Genomic DNA, 19,099 nt, shown 5'->3' on the forward strand with positions numbered 1-19,099 from the left:
TACCTGAGTCAGGATACTGAACTGCATCTTCTTTCACTTTGAAACAACAGCGTTCCCAAAAGATTGGGCCCACAATATGGGAGCAATAAAAAAACAAGGGGTAGAACTAAGATTATGGCATTACTTATTAAAGTTAAAAATACAATATAACTTCCATGTAGAAGTACAGTTGTGTTCAGGTGGTGAGATTGAGGAAGATTTTTAAATCTCTTAAAACTTTTTTTGTGGTTACTTCACACAAGTGATGCAGAAGGGGGAAAACTACATGATTATTTCAATAGATGAAGAAAAAGCATTTGACAAAATCCAACACCCTTTTATGATACAAGCAGGAATAAAAGGGCATCTATTACAAGGAATAAAAGGGCATCTATGAAAAACCTACAGTTAATATCATACTAAATGATAAAAAGCCTTTTTCCCTAAAAACAGGAATCTCCCTGAGAAAAGGTTATCTGTTCTCACCACTTCTATACTGTACTGGAGGTTCTAACCAGGGCAATTAGGCAAGAAAAGTAAACAAAAGGCATCTAGATTGGAAAGGAAAAAGTAAAGTTACCTCTATCTGCAGATGACATGCTCTTATACATAAAGAATTCACACACACATACCCCAAAAAACAAAAAACCATTAGAGCTAATAAATAAGTTCTACAAGGTTGCAGAATATAACTTCAATATACAAAAATCAATTGTATATTTAGACACTACAATAAACAATCTGAAAATAAAATTAAGAAAATAATTCCATTTACAATAGCACCAAAAAATACTTAGGAATAAATTTAACCAAAGAAGTATATGACTTATACACTGAAAATTACAAAATAGTATGAAAGAAATTAAAGATGACATCACATGTTCATGAATCAGAAGACTTAATATTGTTAAGATGGCAATTCTTTGCAAACCGATCTACAGATTCAACACAATCCCCATCAAAATCCCAGCTGACTTTTTTACAGAAACTAGCAAGGTGATCCTAAAATTCATATGGAAATGCAAGGCACCCAAAACAGTCAAAACAATCTTGAAAAGAGGAACAAGGTTGGAGAACTGACACATCCAGCTTTCAAAACTTACTACAACAGTATAATAATGATGCCAGTGGATACTAATATAAAATAGACATACACAATGGAACAGAACTGAGAATCCAGAAATAAACATTAACATTTATGGTCAATTGATTTTTGACAAAAGGGTCAAGAGAATTCAATTAGGGAAAGAATAATGTTTTCAGAAATGGTGTTGGGACAATTGGCTGTCCAAAACTGGACATCTACCTCACACCATACAAAATAGTTAACTCAAAATAGACCATGTAAGAGCTAAAACTAAAAGACAGCACAGGAGTAAACTTTTGTGATCTTAACTTAGGCAATGGCTTCTTAGATACAACACCAAAGCACAAGCAATAAAAGAGAAGATTGATAAGTAGGGCTTCAAAATTTTAAATTTTGTGCTTTTGGGACTTCCCTGGTGGCACAGCAGTTAAGACTCCATGCTCTCAATGCAGGGGGCCCAGGTTTGATCCCTGGTCAGGGAACTAGATCCCACATGCATGCCACAACTAAGAGTTTGCATGCCACAAATAAGGAGCCCACGTGCCACACCAAAGAGTCCGCCTGCCGCAACTAAGGAGCCCACATGCCGCAACTAAGACCCGACGCAACCAAATAAATAAATAAATGAAATTTTGTGCTTTAAATGACACTATCGAGTAAGTAAAAAGACAACCCACTAATAGGGAGAAAATGTTTGCAAATCATATCACTATTTAAAAAAATACCATCTATATCATGGACATATAGATGGTATGTTTTTTGTAAGCTCTTACAACAAACTCTTACAACCTGATAATAAAAAGACAATCCAATTAAAAAGTAGGCAAAGGATTTTTGCCTACTTTTTATTTCTCCAGATATTTTTCCAAGGAAGATATATAAAGAGCCAACAAGCACATAAAAAGATGTTCAACATGATCAGCCATCAAATAAATACAAATTTCCTGTAAATGTAAATTTCCAGGGAAATGTAAAAAAAAAAAAAATGGGGAATAACAAGTGTTGACGAGGATGTGGAGAAATTGAAACCCTTGTGCATTGCTGGTGGGAATGTAAAATGGTGCAGCCACTATGGAAAACAGTTTGGCAATTCCTTGGAATATTAAATATTAAACATAGAGTTACCATACGACCCAGCAATTGCACTCCTAGGTATATACTTAATAGAATGGAAAACATATGTTCACACAAAAACAGGTACACAAATGTTAACAGCAGCGTTATTCATAAGAGCCAAAAATGGGGAATAACACAAATGTATATCCACTGAAGAACGCATAAACAAAATGCACTTTATCCATTCAATGGAATATTATTCAGCAATATAAAAGAAAGACATACTAGTTCATGATACAACATGGATGACTTTTGAGAACTTTATGCTGGGTGAAAGAAGCCAGTCTCAAAAGATCACATATGTTATGATCCCAATTATAAGAAATGTACAGAACAGGCAAAAATACAGACACACAGAGCAGATTAGTGGTGCCTAGATCTGGGATGGGAGGGACAGAGAGAGCGGGGAGTGACTGCTAATACAGAGGGTACAGTTTCTTTGAGGTGATGTAAATATTCTAAAATTAGATCATGGTGATGGCTGCACAACTCTGTGAATATACTGAAAACCATTAAACTGTACACATTACATGAGTACATTGTATGGCCAGTGAGTTATGTCTCAATAAAGCTGTTAAAAAAAAAAAAACACAAGTCTGAAACAACCCATCTACAAAACGGAATCTTTAGGAATAGAGAAAGTGAAGTGTCACACTGAAAATCAAATACACCAACATGAAGAAAACGGAAGAGGAGGAAGAAGAGGGGAGAAGATAAAAGGAAAGACGTGACATGATAACATCAGACAAAGGTTTATTTATCACATTCATTTCTCTTATTGTAGCAAACTATCCAGTTCTGAATATCTGTAAGTAATAAAACAGTTGCAGGACACATAGAAAGTAGTAAGTGAGAGTAATTTTCACATGTGATAATAACTCAGCCTTCAGTAATCACCGGCTTCCATTTAATTTTTGAATACTCTTGACGGAACATAATTAAGAGCAATATAGAAAAGTTATAAATCCCAAATGATGACTACAAGAGTTCAGTACCCCAAAGGTTAAGGATAAAAAGTTCTTTTGTTTTTTTTGGTACGCAGGCCTCTCACTGTTGTGGCCTCTCCCGTTGCGGAGCACAGGCTCTGGACGCGTAGGCTCAGCGGCCATGGCTCACGGGCCCAGCCGCTCCGCGGCACGTGGGATCTTCCCGGACCAGGGCACGAACCCGTGTCCCCTGCATCGGCAGGCGGACTCTCGACCACTGCGCCACCAGGGAAGCCCTAAAAAGTTATTTTCTATTATCTTCTTCCTACACTTCCATTTAAATAAGAAGTAGATTTCATTTGACTTTCTGAACCACTGTTAAGGAAGTGACACACACCCATGGCCTACCATTCTGAATCACTGGGAAATCAAAGATGGCTTACCTTCTCTAATGTACTGAAGGAAGGCCAGGACTGATATCCATATTCAGATACAAATCGAGCTTTCGGGAAATTTTTCCAATTCCAGCAATCACCAACATAGTCATAAAAATGTACGTCACCATAATTCGGGTCATATGGGTTTTTAGAGAGCCAGCCTTCTGCAGTGGATTTAGCCCCATTTGTAGGACTGGATGTGATAAAAGGACGAGTCTGGTCTCCCTGAGTTCAGAAATAAAATGGTTTAAAAGATAAGCTTTTCACCCAGTAAAGTACAGATCACTTACTTCTTTAAAAGTACTATCAAGTTCCAGAAATGCCAAGTAGCTGATAGAAAAATAACAGAGCCACTTACCTTCTGCATTTGACAACCACCAGCAGCCTTCTGCTCTTTGCCAATCCTTCATAGCCTTTCATAATGAACTGTAGCTTATTCCTCACAGCAGCTGTTCCTAATTTTTTCAATCATGTCTTAACCTATACTTGACCTTCTACCATCATGGGTAGTATACTGTCTGGTGCTGAATTTCTCAACCTTGGCACTAGTGACATTTGGGGCCTGATAACTTTTGGTTTTGTGTGTGTATGATGGGAGTGGGGGAGGTCCTATATATTCTAAGATATTGAGCAGCATACCTGGCTTCTACCTACTAGATGCCAGTAATACCTACCCACCTGCCACGCCACCCCACAAAAAAAAGTCTACAGACATTGCCAAATGTCCCCTTGTACCTTGGGAACAAAATCACTTCCACCTGAGAAACAAAGGTCTAATGGTTTAGAACGGGCTATTGAGACAGAGGGACATGAGTTTGAATCTCAAATTAGAACCTTATTGTTTTGGGGCAGGTCTAAGCCTCAGTAGTCTTAACTGTAAAATAGAGATAATAATGGTACCTCCTTCATTGGGCTATTGTAAATGGTAAAAAAAAAAAAAAAATGTGTGGAAGAGATGGCTAAGTGTCCATCAAAATTCATGTTCCCATTTCTGTCCCTAGAAAGTGGCTTGCTAACTATTTGCATCTCTGTGCAGCCACATTCTCATCCTCTTCCCCAGTTTGCAGGCAAAGGCCTAAGAGATGGTGGAGCTGGAAGATGGAAGGAGCCTGGGTCTCTAAAAGGAGGAGAGCTGCCTGCCCATCAGGAGCAGCCATTGTGTAGTGTTACTGAGTAAGAAAGAAACTTTTACTATGTAAACCCCTGAAACTCTGTGGTTTCTTTGTTACAGGAGCCAATATATAATTACTTAATCTAGTGTCTAGCACACAGGGAGAACTCAAAATGTTTTCATTATTATTATCTCAATTGATGAACTTACTTCCTATTTCAGTGACAAGAATCATTCATTTAGCAAGTATCTGTCAAGTGTTTATTGTGGGTCAGGTTTTTCAGCCCCACTGAGAGAGACAGAGGGAGAGATACAGAATCTATGGCATCAACCAGTATTAACGCATCAAATCTCTTTTGAGCATTTACTATGCACCAGGCATACACTTTCTTCTATACACTGGAGGTTCAGCAGGGAACAAGACAGACATGCCGACTGACCTCTTAAAAGAGTAGACGGAAATCTAGTGGTGGAACCAGATGCTGAGCAAGTAACTGTAAGTGTGATGAATGTTTTAAAGGATAAGTACAGGGCTCTTTAGAAACACAAAACATGTAGAAGGCCAATAAGGCCTCTCTGAGAAATAGATTTTCAGAAAATAATTTTCTCAGCTTTTCCCCATTAGGTCACACTTTTTCTTGGTATAACCACCCATTTTTTTCTCTTCTCATTCCTTTTCTGTCATAGGGGGGAAAAAACCTTATTCTTTTCCTTTGCCAGAGTCTCTGTCTGTCCTCTGGTCATCTTTTGATTTCACTTTGGAATTAAAGCCAATAAATTATCCTCCACTCTTTTAGAAATCTCTCCACTGTCCTTTTCCCTTAGCTTAAGGGCTCCCCGCATCCTAATTTTAAAAAAGTCCCTCGATCCCTTGGAGCCCATCAGATTTCTTTACCACCCATTCCTTCCTCAGCCCCTAACACTCAATTCCTGATCATTCCACTCCACTAAAATTGTTTTTGGTTTTGTTTTTTCATAAACTACCCATGGACTTCTACTTCCCAAATAAAGCAAGAATCCCCACACTCTTCCCTCTCTGGTGAGCAGTAAATGACCTGTTTACCACCCACAATTTCTGAAGTTCTCCCCACCCGTGACTGCTTGTTCACTACTCTTTCACATTCTGGTTTCTCCAAACCTTTCTGATAATTCCTTCTCCAGCTCCCCTCTCCATCCTTAGATGGATGTCACTCTCTTCAGCCTCTCCTGTTCTATACCTTCTCCCAAGGCTGTCCCTCTCACCAATGTTCTGATTACTCCCAGACTGCTTCACCTTCACATTTCTATTTCCAATAGCCAGCTCCACATTTCTACCTGGCTTGTCCTGCCCACATCTCAAATCCAATATTTCAAAGCAGAATTCCTTATTTACTTATCCCAAACTTATGTGACTATGCTTCATACCTTCATTAAAGGTACCCAAGTAGGAATCATCTTCAGTTTCTCCCTCTGTCTCTCTCACCTCCCACACTCAGTTGCTCTGAATCAAATTTTTTTCCATCACCTCATTTCAAGCCCCACTACCTATGACCTATATGACCTTGAGCAATTAATCTTTCTAACCCTCCCATGTCTTCATCTCTAAAATAAAGATTATATGCCAGGGTGCTTGTAAAAATTAAGTAAATCCTACAAAGCACCTATATCATTAATATGTTAGTATATTATAATAATCATATTAGTTAATACAATAATTAGTCTATCAATGCCTGGCATATAATATTCCTAATAACCTGGAATTTTTGGTTATTATATCTGTTTTCCTTGCCTAGAATCTCTCATCTCCCTAATTCTTTGCAAGTAATAATACCAGCAAGAACATGGGTGAGATAAAATTCCTCCCCTCCCCCAAAATGTTCACTAGCTTCCCACTGTCTACTGAATGAAACCCAACTTCATAACGTGATTCAAAGTCTTTTTAAGATTTGTTTCCAAACTGCCTTTTCTGTCTTTGACTCTCCACACCAATCCATGAGTCCCTTGCTTCAGGCACTGGGCACTGCTGCTGCTTCCTATATACATACTTGCTTTCACCTCTTTTCACCTTTACTGACATTGTTTTCATGGCCTAAAATACCTACAGAACAATCCTTTGCCTCAAATTCTATTCCGCCTTTAAGGCTTGAATGTCACCTTTTAATTAAAAGCCTTCTCAGATCCTTCCAGTTAAAATGAATGGCTCTTCCACATACTTGCCAACACTTTGGAACTACATTTTTCATAGCACTTCTTTCACTCTGCCCTGTAGAGCTGGTATTTCTTTCCACGTTACCTCCTGGGAGCAGACTATAAGCTCCGTGAAGATAACAGTTTCCCCACAGCATCGGGAATGAGGCTTTGCTCCTAGTAATACTCAACAAATTTTGGTTGAATTTTAAAATATTGAAAAGCATGGTAAGATTATGGGTAATCAAATTTTAAACAATATTCTATTATAATGGCTTTGAAGTAGAATTGGAGAAGGCTGATCAACTGGCCTTAATCAATCAAGCTTGATTGGTTTCCCTCCATTATTCCAGATTCTTGAATAATTTGGTGAGTTGAGCCAGTCAGTAAAATTACTAATGAGTCTCTGCCTAAAAATGTCCACCCATGATGATGCACTACGATTCCTTTCCATTTTTGTATCATTTCCACTTGAGGCTTGATTTTTAGTCTCAAATCTCACAGATGATTTCTTCCTAGATCATGACCTTAAATGCTTATTTGGACAAAGAGATATGTAAGATAAACCAAGAGACTGACTATTTTTAAAAAGCATGAAGTGCAAAAGAAAACTGTTCATTTCATTTAGTGTGTGGATAGATCAATTTATGGTCCTTTTCCTTAAATGCCTTATGCTTTGATATAAATAACAACAATATGATTATATAGCACTTAATCCTGTCCATCTTGAAAAAAACTGGCAAACATCAATTACTGCCCACAAAATCATTTTAAAAAACATAGATTCCCTTGGGAAATTCCCTGGCAGTCCAGTGGTTAAGACCCAGTGCTTCCACTGCTGTGGACCCCGGTTTGATCCCTCGTTGGGGAACTAAGATCCTGCAAGCTGCGTGATGCAGCAAAATAAATAAATAAAGCAGTTGTCCTTGTTCAAGATGGCAACATAATTATTATCTTCAAAAAAAAAAAGATAGTTTTTAAATTAATTAATTAAAATTTAAAAAAATAAAAAACATAGATCCTTTATAAGAAAGGCATCACATTTCCATTTCAAAGATGGATAAGAAGTGATATACAGAAACTAATTTTTTATAAGTTCAAAAATGTAGTGTTAAAATTAGAGATTAAAGTTTGAAAGTATCTGAAGACCTATCTTGTTGAGTGAAACCAACAAGGATGATAATGATGATTAGCATTAAGTAAAAGTCTACTATGTGCCAGAGTCTGTGTAATGCACCTTCCATCCTTTATCTCACTTAATGCAAATAACATCTCTTAAGAGCTGTTAACCCTTGGCAAAATGGAGGTTAAGTAATTTGCCCAAGATTATATAGAGAGTAAGTGGCCCAGCCAGGATTTGGAGTCATGAGCTCTTAACCACTAAGCTATGAAACAAAAATCCTCAGATATTAAAATCCAGTTCCTAAATCCATCAGATATGAAAAACATAATACCAATACAGTGAGTAACCAGATTATAAGTGTTCTGTAAATATTAATTAAAGCTTATACCATCACATTTTGTGAATAAAAAAATTTTTCATGACACATGACTTAGCATAACAGATAAGCAAAAAATTTGAACCTATGTATTTCATAAATTCTCACTGAAGTTTCCTCACATAAATGGAATAATGCCATCATCTGGGTACATTTGAGTGCCAAAATCACATACCATTCTTTTTAAAATATCTCTCTTCAAATTGCTTCAAGGATATATTTCAAATATTTAAAACATCTAATTACACATACAAAATTATAAAGATAATTAGATTATTAAATCACATGTTAAACATTAAAGTTTTTAAAAAGTCAGATCTTTTTAAGCCATTACCACAAAAACAAACATGATGCTTCCTCTTCCTGCAAAAGAAATCCAGTTTATATTAAAATAAAGTATGTTTTCATGTAGTAAATACAAGTATAATATGCCTATTAAACAAATAGTGGTGGAAAGAGAACCACCATAAAGGAAGAGCTCTAACGTGAAGTTGGCAACAAGCTCTTTCCTAACCCTTTGCCTCTATATCACATGCCAAGATATTCATATATGATATATATCAAATTTTACTTTAGCATGTATAATTATAGAATTTTAGAAGTAGTATGTCACTCAGACTAAAATTGAAGGAATGGAAAAGGATATTCCATGCAACTGGAACCCCAAAGAAAGCTGGTGTAGCTATACTTATATCAGACAAATAGACTTTAAAATGAAGACTGTAGGGCTTCCCTGGTGGCGCGGTGGTTGAGAGTCCGCCTGCCGATGCAGGGGACACGGGTTCGTGCCCCGGTCTGGAAGATCGCACGTGCCTCAGAGCGGCTGGGCCCATGAGCCATGGCCCATAGGAGACTGAACCAGACTTACCTGCTAGTGTTGGAGGGTCACCTGCAGAGGCAGGGGGTGGCTGTGGCTCACTACAGGGACAAGGACACTAGCAGCAGAAGTTCTAGGAAGTACTCCCTGGCGTGAGGCCTCCCGGAGTCCACCATTACCCCATTAAAGAGCCTGTAGGTGTCAGTGCTGGGTCGCCTCAGGTCAACCAACCAACAGGGAGGAAACCAGCCGCACCCATCAGCAGAAAAGCGGGTTAAAGTTTTACTGAACTCTGCCCACCAGGACAACACCCAACTCTATCTACCACCAGTCCCTCCCATCAGGAAGTTTGCACAAGCATCTTAGATAGCCTCATCCACCAGAGGGCAGACAGCAGAAGCAAGAAGAACTACAGTTCTGCAGCCTGTGGAACATAAACCACATTCACAGAAAGACAGACAAGATGAAAAGGCAGAAGGCTATGTACCAGATAAAGGAACAAGATAAAACCCCAGAAAAACAACTAAATGAAGTGGAGATAGGCAACCTTCCAGAAAAAGAATTCAGAAAAATGATAGTGAAGATGATCCAGGACCTCAGAAAAAGAATGGAGGCAAAGATCGAGAAGATGCAAGAAATGTTTCACAAGGACTTTGAAGAATTAAAGAACAAACACCTAGAAGAACTAAAGGACAAAACAGAGATGAACAACACAATAACTGAAATGAAAAATATACTAGAAGGAATCAATAGCAGAATAACTGAGGCAGAAGAATGGATAAGTGACTTGGAAGACAGAACGGTGGAATTCACTGCTGTGGAAAAGAATAAAGACAAAAGAATGAAAAGAAATGAAGACAGCCTAAGAGACCTCTGGGACAACATTTAACACACCAACATTCACATTATAGGGGTTCCAGAAGAAGAAGAGAGACAGAAAAGGACCTGAGAAAATATTTGAAAAGATTATAGTTGAAAACTTCCCTAACGTGGGAAAGGAAATAGCCACCCAAGTCCAGGAAGCACAGAGAGTCCCAGCAGGATAAACCCAAGGAGAAACACGCCGAGACACATAGTAATCAAATTGACAAAAATTGAAGACAAAGAAAAATTATTAAAAGCAACAAGGGGAAAATGATAAATAACGTACAAGGGAACTCCCATAAGGTTAACAGCTGATTTCTCAGCAGAAACTCTACAAGCCAGAAGGGAGTGGCACTATATATTTACAGTGATGAAACGGAAGAACCTATAACCAAGATTACTCTACCCAGCAAGGATCTCAGATTTGATGGAGAAATCAAAAGCTTTACAGACAAGCAAAAGCTAAGAGAATTCAGCACCACCAAACCAGCTCAAAAGCAAATGCTAAAGGAACTTCTCTAAGTGGGAAACACAAGAGAATAAAAGGACCTACAAAAACAAACCCAAAACAATTAAGAAAATGGTAATAGGAACATACATATCGATAATTACCTTAAATGTGAATGGATTAAATGCTCCAACCAAAACACATAGACCAGCTGAATGGATATAAAAACAAGACCTATATATATGCTGTCTACAAGAGACCCACTTCAGACCTAGGGACACATACAGACTGAAAGTGGGGGAACGGAAAAAGATATTCCATGCCAATGGAAATCAAAAGAAAGCTGGAGTAGCAATACTCATATCGATGAAATAAGACTTTAAAATAAAGACTGTAACAAGAGACAAGGAAGGACAGTACATATTGATCAAGGGATCAATCCAAGAAGAAGATATAACAATTATAAATATCTATGCACCCAACATAGGAGCACCTCAATACATAAGGCAAATGATAACAGTTGTAAAAGAGGAAATCAACAGTAACACAATAATAGTGGGGGACTTTAACACCCCATTCATACCAATGGACAGATCATCAAGACAGAAAATTAATAAGGAAACACAAACTTTAAATGACACAATAGACCAGATAGATTTGATATTTATAGGACATTCCATCCAAAAACAGCAGATTACACTTTCGTCTCAAATGCACATGGAGCATTCTCCAGGATAGATCACATCTTGGGTCACAAATCAAGCCTCAGTAAATTTAAGAAAATTGAAATCACATCAAGCATCTTTTCTGACCACAATTCTAGGAGATAAGAAATAAAGTACAGGGGAACAAACATAAAGCACACAAACACATGGAGGCTAAACAATACGTTACTAAATAATCAAGAGGTCACTGAAGAAATCAAAGAGGAAATCAAAAAATACCTAGAGACAAATGATGACAAAATCACGACGATCCAAAAGCTATGAGATGCAGCAAAAGTAGTTCTAAGAGGGAAGTTTATAGCAATACAATCCTACCTCAAGAAACAAGAAAAATCTCAAATAAACAATCTAACCTCATATATAAAGGAACTAGAGAAGAAAGAATAAACAAAACCCAAAGTCAGTAGAAGGAAAGAAACCATTATGATCAGATTAGAAATAAATGAAATAGAAACAAAGAAAACAATAGCAAAGATCAATAAAACTAAAAGCTGGTTCTCTGAGAAGATAAACAAAATTGATAAACCTTTAGCCAGATTCATCAAGAAAAAGAGGGAGAAGACTCACATCAATAAAATTAGAAATGAAAAAGGAGAAGTTACAATGGACACCGCAGAAATACAAAGTGTCATAAAAGAATAGTACAAGGAACTCTATGCCAATAAAATGGACAACCTGGAAGAAATGGACAAATTCTTAGAAGGATGTAACCTTCCAAGACTGAACCATGAAGAAATAGAAAATAAGAAAAGACCAATCACAAGTAATGAAATTGAAACTGTGATTAAAAATCTTCCAACAAACAAAAGTCCAGAACCAGATGGCTTCACAGGTGAATTCTATCAAACATTTAGAGAAAAGCTAACACCCATGTTTCTCAAACTCTTCCAAAAAACTGCAGAGGAAGGAACACTCCCAAACTCATTCTATGAGGCCACAATCACCCTGATACCAAAACCAGACAAAGATACTAAAAGAAAAGAAAATTACAGACCAATATCACTGATGGATATAGATGCAAAAATCCTCAACAAAATACTAGCAAACAGAATCCAACAACACATTAAAAGGATCACACACCATGATCAAATGGGATTTATCCCAAGGATGCAAGGATTCTTCAACATATGCAAATCAATCAGTGTGATACACCATATTAACAAATTGAAGAATAAAAACCATATGATCGTCTCAATAGATGCAGAAAAAGCTTGTGACAAAATTCAACACCCATTTATGATAAAAACTCTCCAGAAAATGGGCATAGAGGGAAGCTACCTCAACATAATAAAGGCGATATATGACAAACCCACAGCAAACATCATTCTCAGCTGTGAAAAGCTGAAAGCATTTCCTCTAAGATCAGGAACAAGCCAAGGATGTCCACTCTCACCACTATTATTCAATAACATTTTGGAAGTCCTAGCCATGGCAATCAGAGAGGAAAAAGAAATAAAAGGAATACAAATTGGAAAAGAAGAAGTAAAACTGTCACTGTTTGCAGATGACATGATACTATACATAGAGAATCCTAAAAATGCCACCAGAAAACTACTAGACTTAATCAATGAATGTGGTAAAGTTGCAGGATACAAAATTAATGCACAGAAATCTCCTGCATTCCTGTACACTAACAACAAAAGATCAGAAAGGGAAATTAAGGAAACAATCCCATTCACCATTGCAACAAACAGAATAAAATACCTAGGAGTAAACCTACGTAAGGAGGTAAAGACCTGTACTCAGAAAACTATAAGACACTGATGAAAGAAATCAAAGATGGCACAAACAGATGGAGAGATATACCATGTTCTTGGATTGGAAGAATCAATATTGTGAAAATGACTATACTACCCAAAGCAATCTACAGATTCAATGCAATCCCTATCAAATTACCAATGGCATTTTTCACAGAACTAGAACAAAAAATTTTACAATTTGTATGGAGATACAAAAGACCCCGAATAGCCAAAGCAATCTTGAGAAAGAAAAATGGAGCTAGAGGAATCAGACTCCCTGACTTCAGACTATACTACAAAGCTACAGTAATCAAGACAATATGGTACTGGCACACAAACAGAAATATAATCAATGGAAATGGATAGAAAGCCCAGAGATAAACCCATGAATCTATGGTCAACTCATCTATGACAAATGAGGCAAGGATATACAATGGAGAAAAGACAGTCTCTTCAATAAGTGGTGCTGGGAACACTGGACAGCTATATGTAAAAGAATGAAATTAGAACACCCCCTAACACCATACACAAAAATAAACTCAAAATGGATGAAAGACCTAAATGTAAGACCGGACACTATAAAACTCTTAGAGGAAAACATAGGAAGAACACTCTATGACATAAATCACAGCAAGATCTTTTTTGATCCACCTCCTAGAGTAATGGAAATAAAAACAGAAATAAACAAATGGGACCTAATGCAGCTTAAAAGCTTTTGCACAGCAAAGGAAACCAAAAACAAGATGAAAAGACAACCCTCAGAATGGGAGAAAATATTCGCAAACGAATCAATGGACAAAGGATTAATCTCCAAAATATATAAACAGCTCATGCAGCTCAATATTAAAGAAACAAACAACCCAATCCAAAACTGGGCAGAAGACCTAACTTGACATCTCCAAAGAAGACATACAGATGGCCAAGAAGCACATGAAAAGCTGCTCAGCATCACTAATTATTAGAGAAATGCAGATCAAAACTACAATGAGGTATCACCTCACACCAGTTAGAATGGGCATCATCAGAAAATCTACAAACAACAAATGCTGGAGAGGGTGTGGAGAAAAGGGAACCCTCTTGCACTGCTGGGAATGTAAATTGATACAGCCACTATGGAGAACAGTATAGGAGTTCCTTAAAACCTACAAATAGAATTACTGTTTGATCCAGAAATCCTAGGCACATATCCAGACACAACTATAATTCAAAAAGACACATGCAACCCTATAGCCAAGACATGGAAACAACCTAAACGTCCATCAACAGATAAATGGATAAAGAAGATGTGGTATAGATATACAATGGAATACTACTCAGCCATAAAAAAGAATGAAATAATGCCATTTGCAGCAACATGGACACAACCAGAGATTATCATACTAAGTGAAGTAAGTCAGAAAGCGAAAGACAAATACCATTATGTTATCACTTAAATGTAGTATCTAATACAAATGAACCTATCTACAAAACAGAAACAGAATCAAGGACGTAGAGAACAGACTTGTGGTTGCCAAGGGGAAGGGGGTGGGGGAGGGGTGGACTGGGAGTTTGAGGTTAGCAGATGCAAACTATTCTACATAGGATGGATAAACAACAAGGTCCTACTGTATAGCACAGGGAACTACATTCAACATCCTATGATAAACCATAAAGGAAAAAATATTTTAAAAAGAATGTGTATATGTGTATAACTGAATCACTTTGCTGTAGAGCAGAAATTAGTACAACATTGTAAATCAGCTATACTTCAATAAAAAAATAAATTAAAATAAAATCTATGCCCCACAAAGGCACTAGGCCCAGACTGTTACATGGGTGAATTTGTCTCAATAAAACGAATAATCTCTATTTTATTCCTAGATATTAAAAAGGAAAAGGCCCCTAACTCATTCTGCGAGGTGAGCACAAACACATACACACCAAATGCTACAAGCTGGGTTCTATGGGCCAAATCTTTCTTGCCAATTATGTTTAGATAGCATTTTTTAATGCTGAATATAAATGTTATGAGACCCAACATCCATTCTCCTATTACCACAGTCCCCTCTTCTCTCTTTGTGAACCTCATCTACTCCACTTGACTCAACTTTTTAAAACAAATTTGGCTCCTCTAGGCATTTGAGTTTACAATTCTTACCACATACCAATTTCACTTGTGAATATGAAATTTTAAATTCTACCAAAATCTTAGCAAATCAAATCTAGCAGAGCAAAAGAACAAGGCATTATAACTAAACAGAGCTTATATTACAACTAGCTTACCATTAGAAAATTAATTCACAGTAGTCAGTATATTAATATATTAAAGAACCAAAAATTGGGGGAAAAAAGAAGTGGTATATCAATGAATCATTTAATACAGAGATTCTCAGCCTTTGGGGATCCATGGATGGGCTCCAAAGAGGCCATGACAACTTGCAATTCTAAGCACAATATTGGTGTACGGGTGGCGAGTTTCACAGACACATTAATTCTCAAAGAAGTCCACAATTCATGAATCCTTTCATATGTTGCAGCATTATAATAGACTACTCTGAATTAAAAAGATATTGCTGAAGGCCACGCTAAAAACAGGACAGAAGAATATACAATATCAATATTCATACCGATCCATTTTTAAGACAGATTCTTAAATTCGACTTCATTAAAAAGCATGACAGGCATACAATTGTTACTACAAATTGAAGGTTTCTGGTAACCCTGCATCAAGCAAGTCTATCAGTGCCATTTCCAACAGCATTTGCTCATTCTGTGTCTGTGTCACATTTTGGTAATTTATGCAGTAATTCAAATTTTTAACTATTATACTTGTTATGGTGATCTGTAATCAGTGATCTTTGATATTATTACTGTAATTGTTTTGTGGCACCACAAAGCCATCCATACAAGATGGCAAACGTAATCCATACGTGTTGTGTGTGTTCTGACTGCTCCACTAACCAACCATTCCCCCATCTCCCTCCCTCCAGACCTCCCTGTTCCCTGAGACACACAGTATGGAAAGTAGGCCAATTTCGTGTTCAAGTGAAAGGAAGAGTACGGGTCTCTCATTTAAAGCAAAAGCTAGAAACGATTAAGCTTAGCGAGGAAGGCACGTCAAAACCCAAGACAGGCCCAAAGCTAGGCCTCTTTCACCAGGCAGTTAGCCAAGTTGTGAATGCAAAGGAAAAATTCTTGAAGAAAACAGAAAGTGTTACTCCAGTGAACACATGAATGATAAGAAAGCAAAACAGCCTTATTGCTGATATGGAGAAGTTCTGGATAGAAGATCAAAACAGCCATGGACTCTCTTAAGCCAAAGCCTATTCCAGAGCAGGGCCCTAACTCTCTTCAATTCTATGAAGGCTGAGAGAGGTGAGGAAGCTGCAGAAGAAATGTTCGAAGCCAGCAGAGGTTGGTTCATGAGATTTAAGGAAAGAAGCCGTCTCCATAACATCAAAGAGCAAAGTGAAGTAGCAAGTGCTGACGTATAATAGAAGCTGCAGCAAGTTATCTAGAAGATCTAGCTAAGATAATTTAAAAAGGGGGCTACGCCAAACAACAGACTTTCAACGTATGAAACAGCCTTCTATTGGAAGAAGACACCATCTAGGGCTTTCCCAGCTAAGGAGAAATGAATGCCTGGCTTCAAAGCTTCACAGGACAAGCTGACTCTCTTGTTAAGGGCTATTGTACTTGGCTTTAAGTTGCTCATTTAGCAATACGCTGATTTACCATTCTGAAAATCTGAGGACCCTGAAAGATGATGCTCAATCTACTCTGCCTATCTCTATCAATGGCACAACAAAGCCTATATGACAGCACAGCTGTTTACAACATTGTTTGCTGAATATTTTAAAACCACTGTTGAGACCTATTGCTCAGAAAAAAAAGATTTCTTTCAAAATATGACTGCTCATTGGCAACACACCTGGTCAACCCAAGAGCTCTGATGGAGATGCACAACAAGATTAATGACGTTTTCATGCCTCCTAACACAACATCCATTTGGCAGCCGTGGATCAAGAAGTAATTCTGACTTTCAAGTGTTATTATTTAAGAAATACACTTTGTAAGGCTATAGCTAGAAATTCCTCTACTGGATCTGGGCAAATTCAACTGAAAACCTTTTGGAAAGGATTCACCATTCTAGATGCCATGAAGAACATTCATGATTCATGGGAAGAGGTCGAAGTATCAACATGCACAGGAGTTTGGAAGAAGTTGATTCCAGCCCTCATGGATGACTTGAGGGGTTCAAGACTCCAGTGGAGGAAGAAACAGCAGGTGTGGTAGAAATAGCAAGAGAACCAGAATTAGAAGTGGAGCCTGAAGATGTGACAGAATTGCTTCAATCTCATGATAAAACCTGAACAGATAAGGAGTTGCTTCCTACAGTTGAGCAAACAAAGGGGTTTCTTGAGATGGAATCTACTCCTGGTGAAGATGCTGTAAAGACTGTTGAAATGGTAACAAAGAATTGAGAACATCACATAAATTTAGCTGATAAAGCAATGGCAGAGTTTCAGAGAATTGACTCCAGTTTTGAAAGAAGTTTTACTGTGGGTAAAATGCTATCAAACAGCCTTGCATGCTACAGAAAAACAGCTCCTAAAAGGAAGAGTCGATCGATGTGGCAAACTTGGTCGCTGTCTCATTTTGAGAAATTCCCACGGCCACCCCAGCCCTCAGCAGCCACCACCCTGATCAGTCGGCAGCATCAACATCGAGGCACAGCCCTCCAGCAGCAAAGAAATTATGACTCGCTGAAGGCTCAGATAATGATTAGCAATCTTTACCAATGAAGTATTTTTTAAATTAAGGTATGTACATTGTTTTTTAAGACATAATGCTATTGTACACTTAATAGACTACAGTATAGTGTAAACATAACTTTTCTATGCACTGGGAAACCAAAAATTCATGTGACTAGCTTTATCACAATATTCTCTCTATTGTGGTATCTGGAACCGATCCTGCAACATCTCCAAGGTATGTCCGAACTTACTTCGAAGACAATCCTTCGGATGTTTTTCACATACAGTGTCACATAATCATCGATGTAGGTAGACAGGTTGCCGGGCTGTATATCATACCAATTCAACATCAAAGCTGCTTCATTTTCATTATTTCCACTCCATGTGATGACGGAGGGATGAGATTTCAGTCTCCTGACCTAAAATTGAAGAAAACATAAAATAATTTTCAAATGCTCAACATAAGAGAGCTCAGAGCTGTAATTACTCATAAAGTTACAGCCATTGTCTTTCTGCACATGTATTTTTACGTGCCAGGAACTCATCAGAAAATGAGCAGTAATGTTACATGTGGGAAGACATTTTAAGAAATCGCTGAGATTCTTTTTATCTAGATTTTATAAACATTGAGAAAATAGGGTTCCTCTTCTCGCCATATAACTAAAGAAAATGTAATCCCTTTCATTAAAAGAGAAAAATAAATCAACCTCATCGTTATCTGACTTGCCACAAAAAGGTTCTAAGAAATACAAAAGGCAGGAGACGTTACGTTACAGGGCTTAGCTTCTCAAGAGCAAGTTGTAGTTTTCTGTGAAGAAAGAAATGAGGCAGAACAAACACTACTGCTGAGAGAGGAACTGAAGTTCCCACACAGTTTCCACCAAGATCAGAAAACCAGGACAGTTAGAGAGGGTTTTACAAAGCAAGTGAGTACCAGAGACACTCTGAAAGTTAAGGACAAATATATGGAATATTCTAAAGGAAAAAAGATTAGGACATCAAGAGGCTGTCCCCTGAAATAACTATCAATGTCCTGTCTTAGGAAATCAACTGGACTTCACTGGTGGCACAGTGGTTAAGAATCCGCCTGCCAATGCAGGGGACACGGGTTCAAGCCCTGGTCCGGGAAGATCCCACATGCTGCAGAGCAACTGGGCCCGTGTGACAAAATTACCGAGCCTGTGCTCTACAGCCCGCAAGCCACAACTACAAGTAAGTCACTGAATATATCTAAACATAGAAGAAGAAATTAGGGAATCTGAATATCCTGCCTGCCTTAAGAGTTGAGGTCTGAGTGAACTGGGCTCACTGCCCGCCCGACATAAACGTGAAAGGATCCAGTTCTTCTGACACACTGGAAGATGTAGCCCAGCAGAAGAAGGCAATTAAAGCTCTTTGCCAACAACAGAGTGAGTCAACAGTCAAGGGAAATTCTTTTCAAACATGTTT

The 19,099-nt window shown here is 37.8% G+C and overlaps 1 protein-coding gene across 6 annotated transcripts in view; it reads right to left on the reverse strand.

The window, feature by feature from the left end:
- The window catches only part of MANBA (mannosidase beta), a 158,022-nt gene that overhangs the window by 72,747 nt on the left and 66,176 nt on the right, over positions 1 to 19,099 (reverse strand). For all 6 annotated transcript variants that reach the window (XM_060012056.1, XM_060012057.1, XM_060012058.1 and 3 more), the window contains 2 exons: positions 17,902 to 18,069; positions 3,552 to 3,770 (listed from right to left, as the gene is read on the reverse strand). In XM_060012056.1, the coding sequence (XP_059868039.1) occupies positions 3,552 to 3,770; positions 17,902 to 18,069 (387 nt within the window). The remainder of the gene's footprint in view (positions 1 to 3,551; positions 3,771 to 17,901; positions 18,070 to 19,099) is intronic.

The sequence above is a fragment of the Delphinus delphis genome, chromosome 5 (assembly GCF_949987515.2).
Source record: "Delphinus delphis chromosome 5, mDelDel1.2, whole genome shotgun sequence".
In the NCBI taxonomy this organism is placed as follows: Eukaryota; Metazoa; Chordata; class Mammalia; order Artiodactyla; family Delphinidae; genus Delphinus; species Delphinus delphis.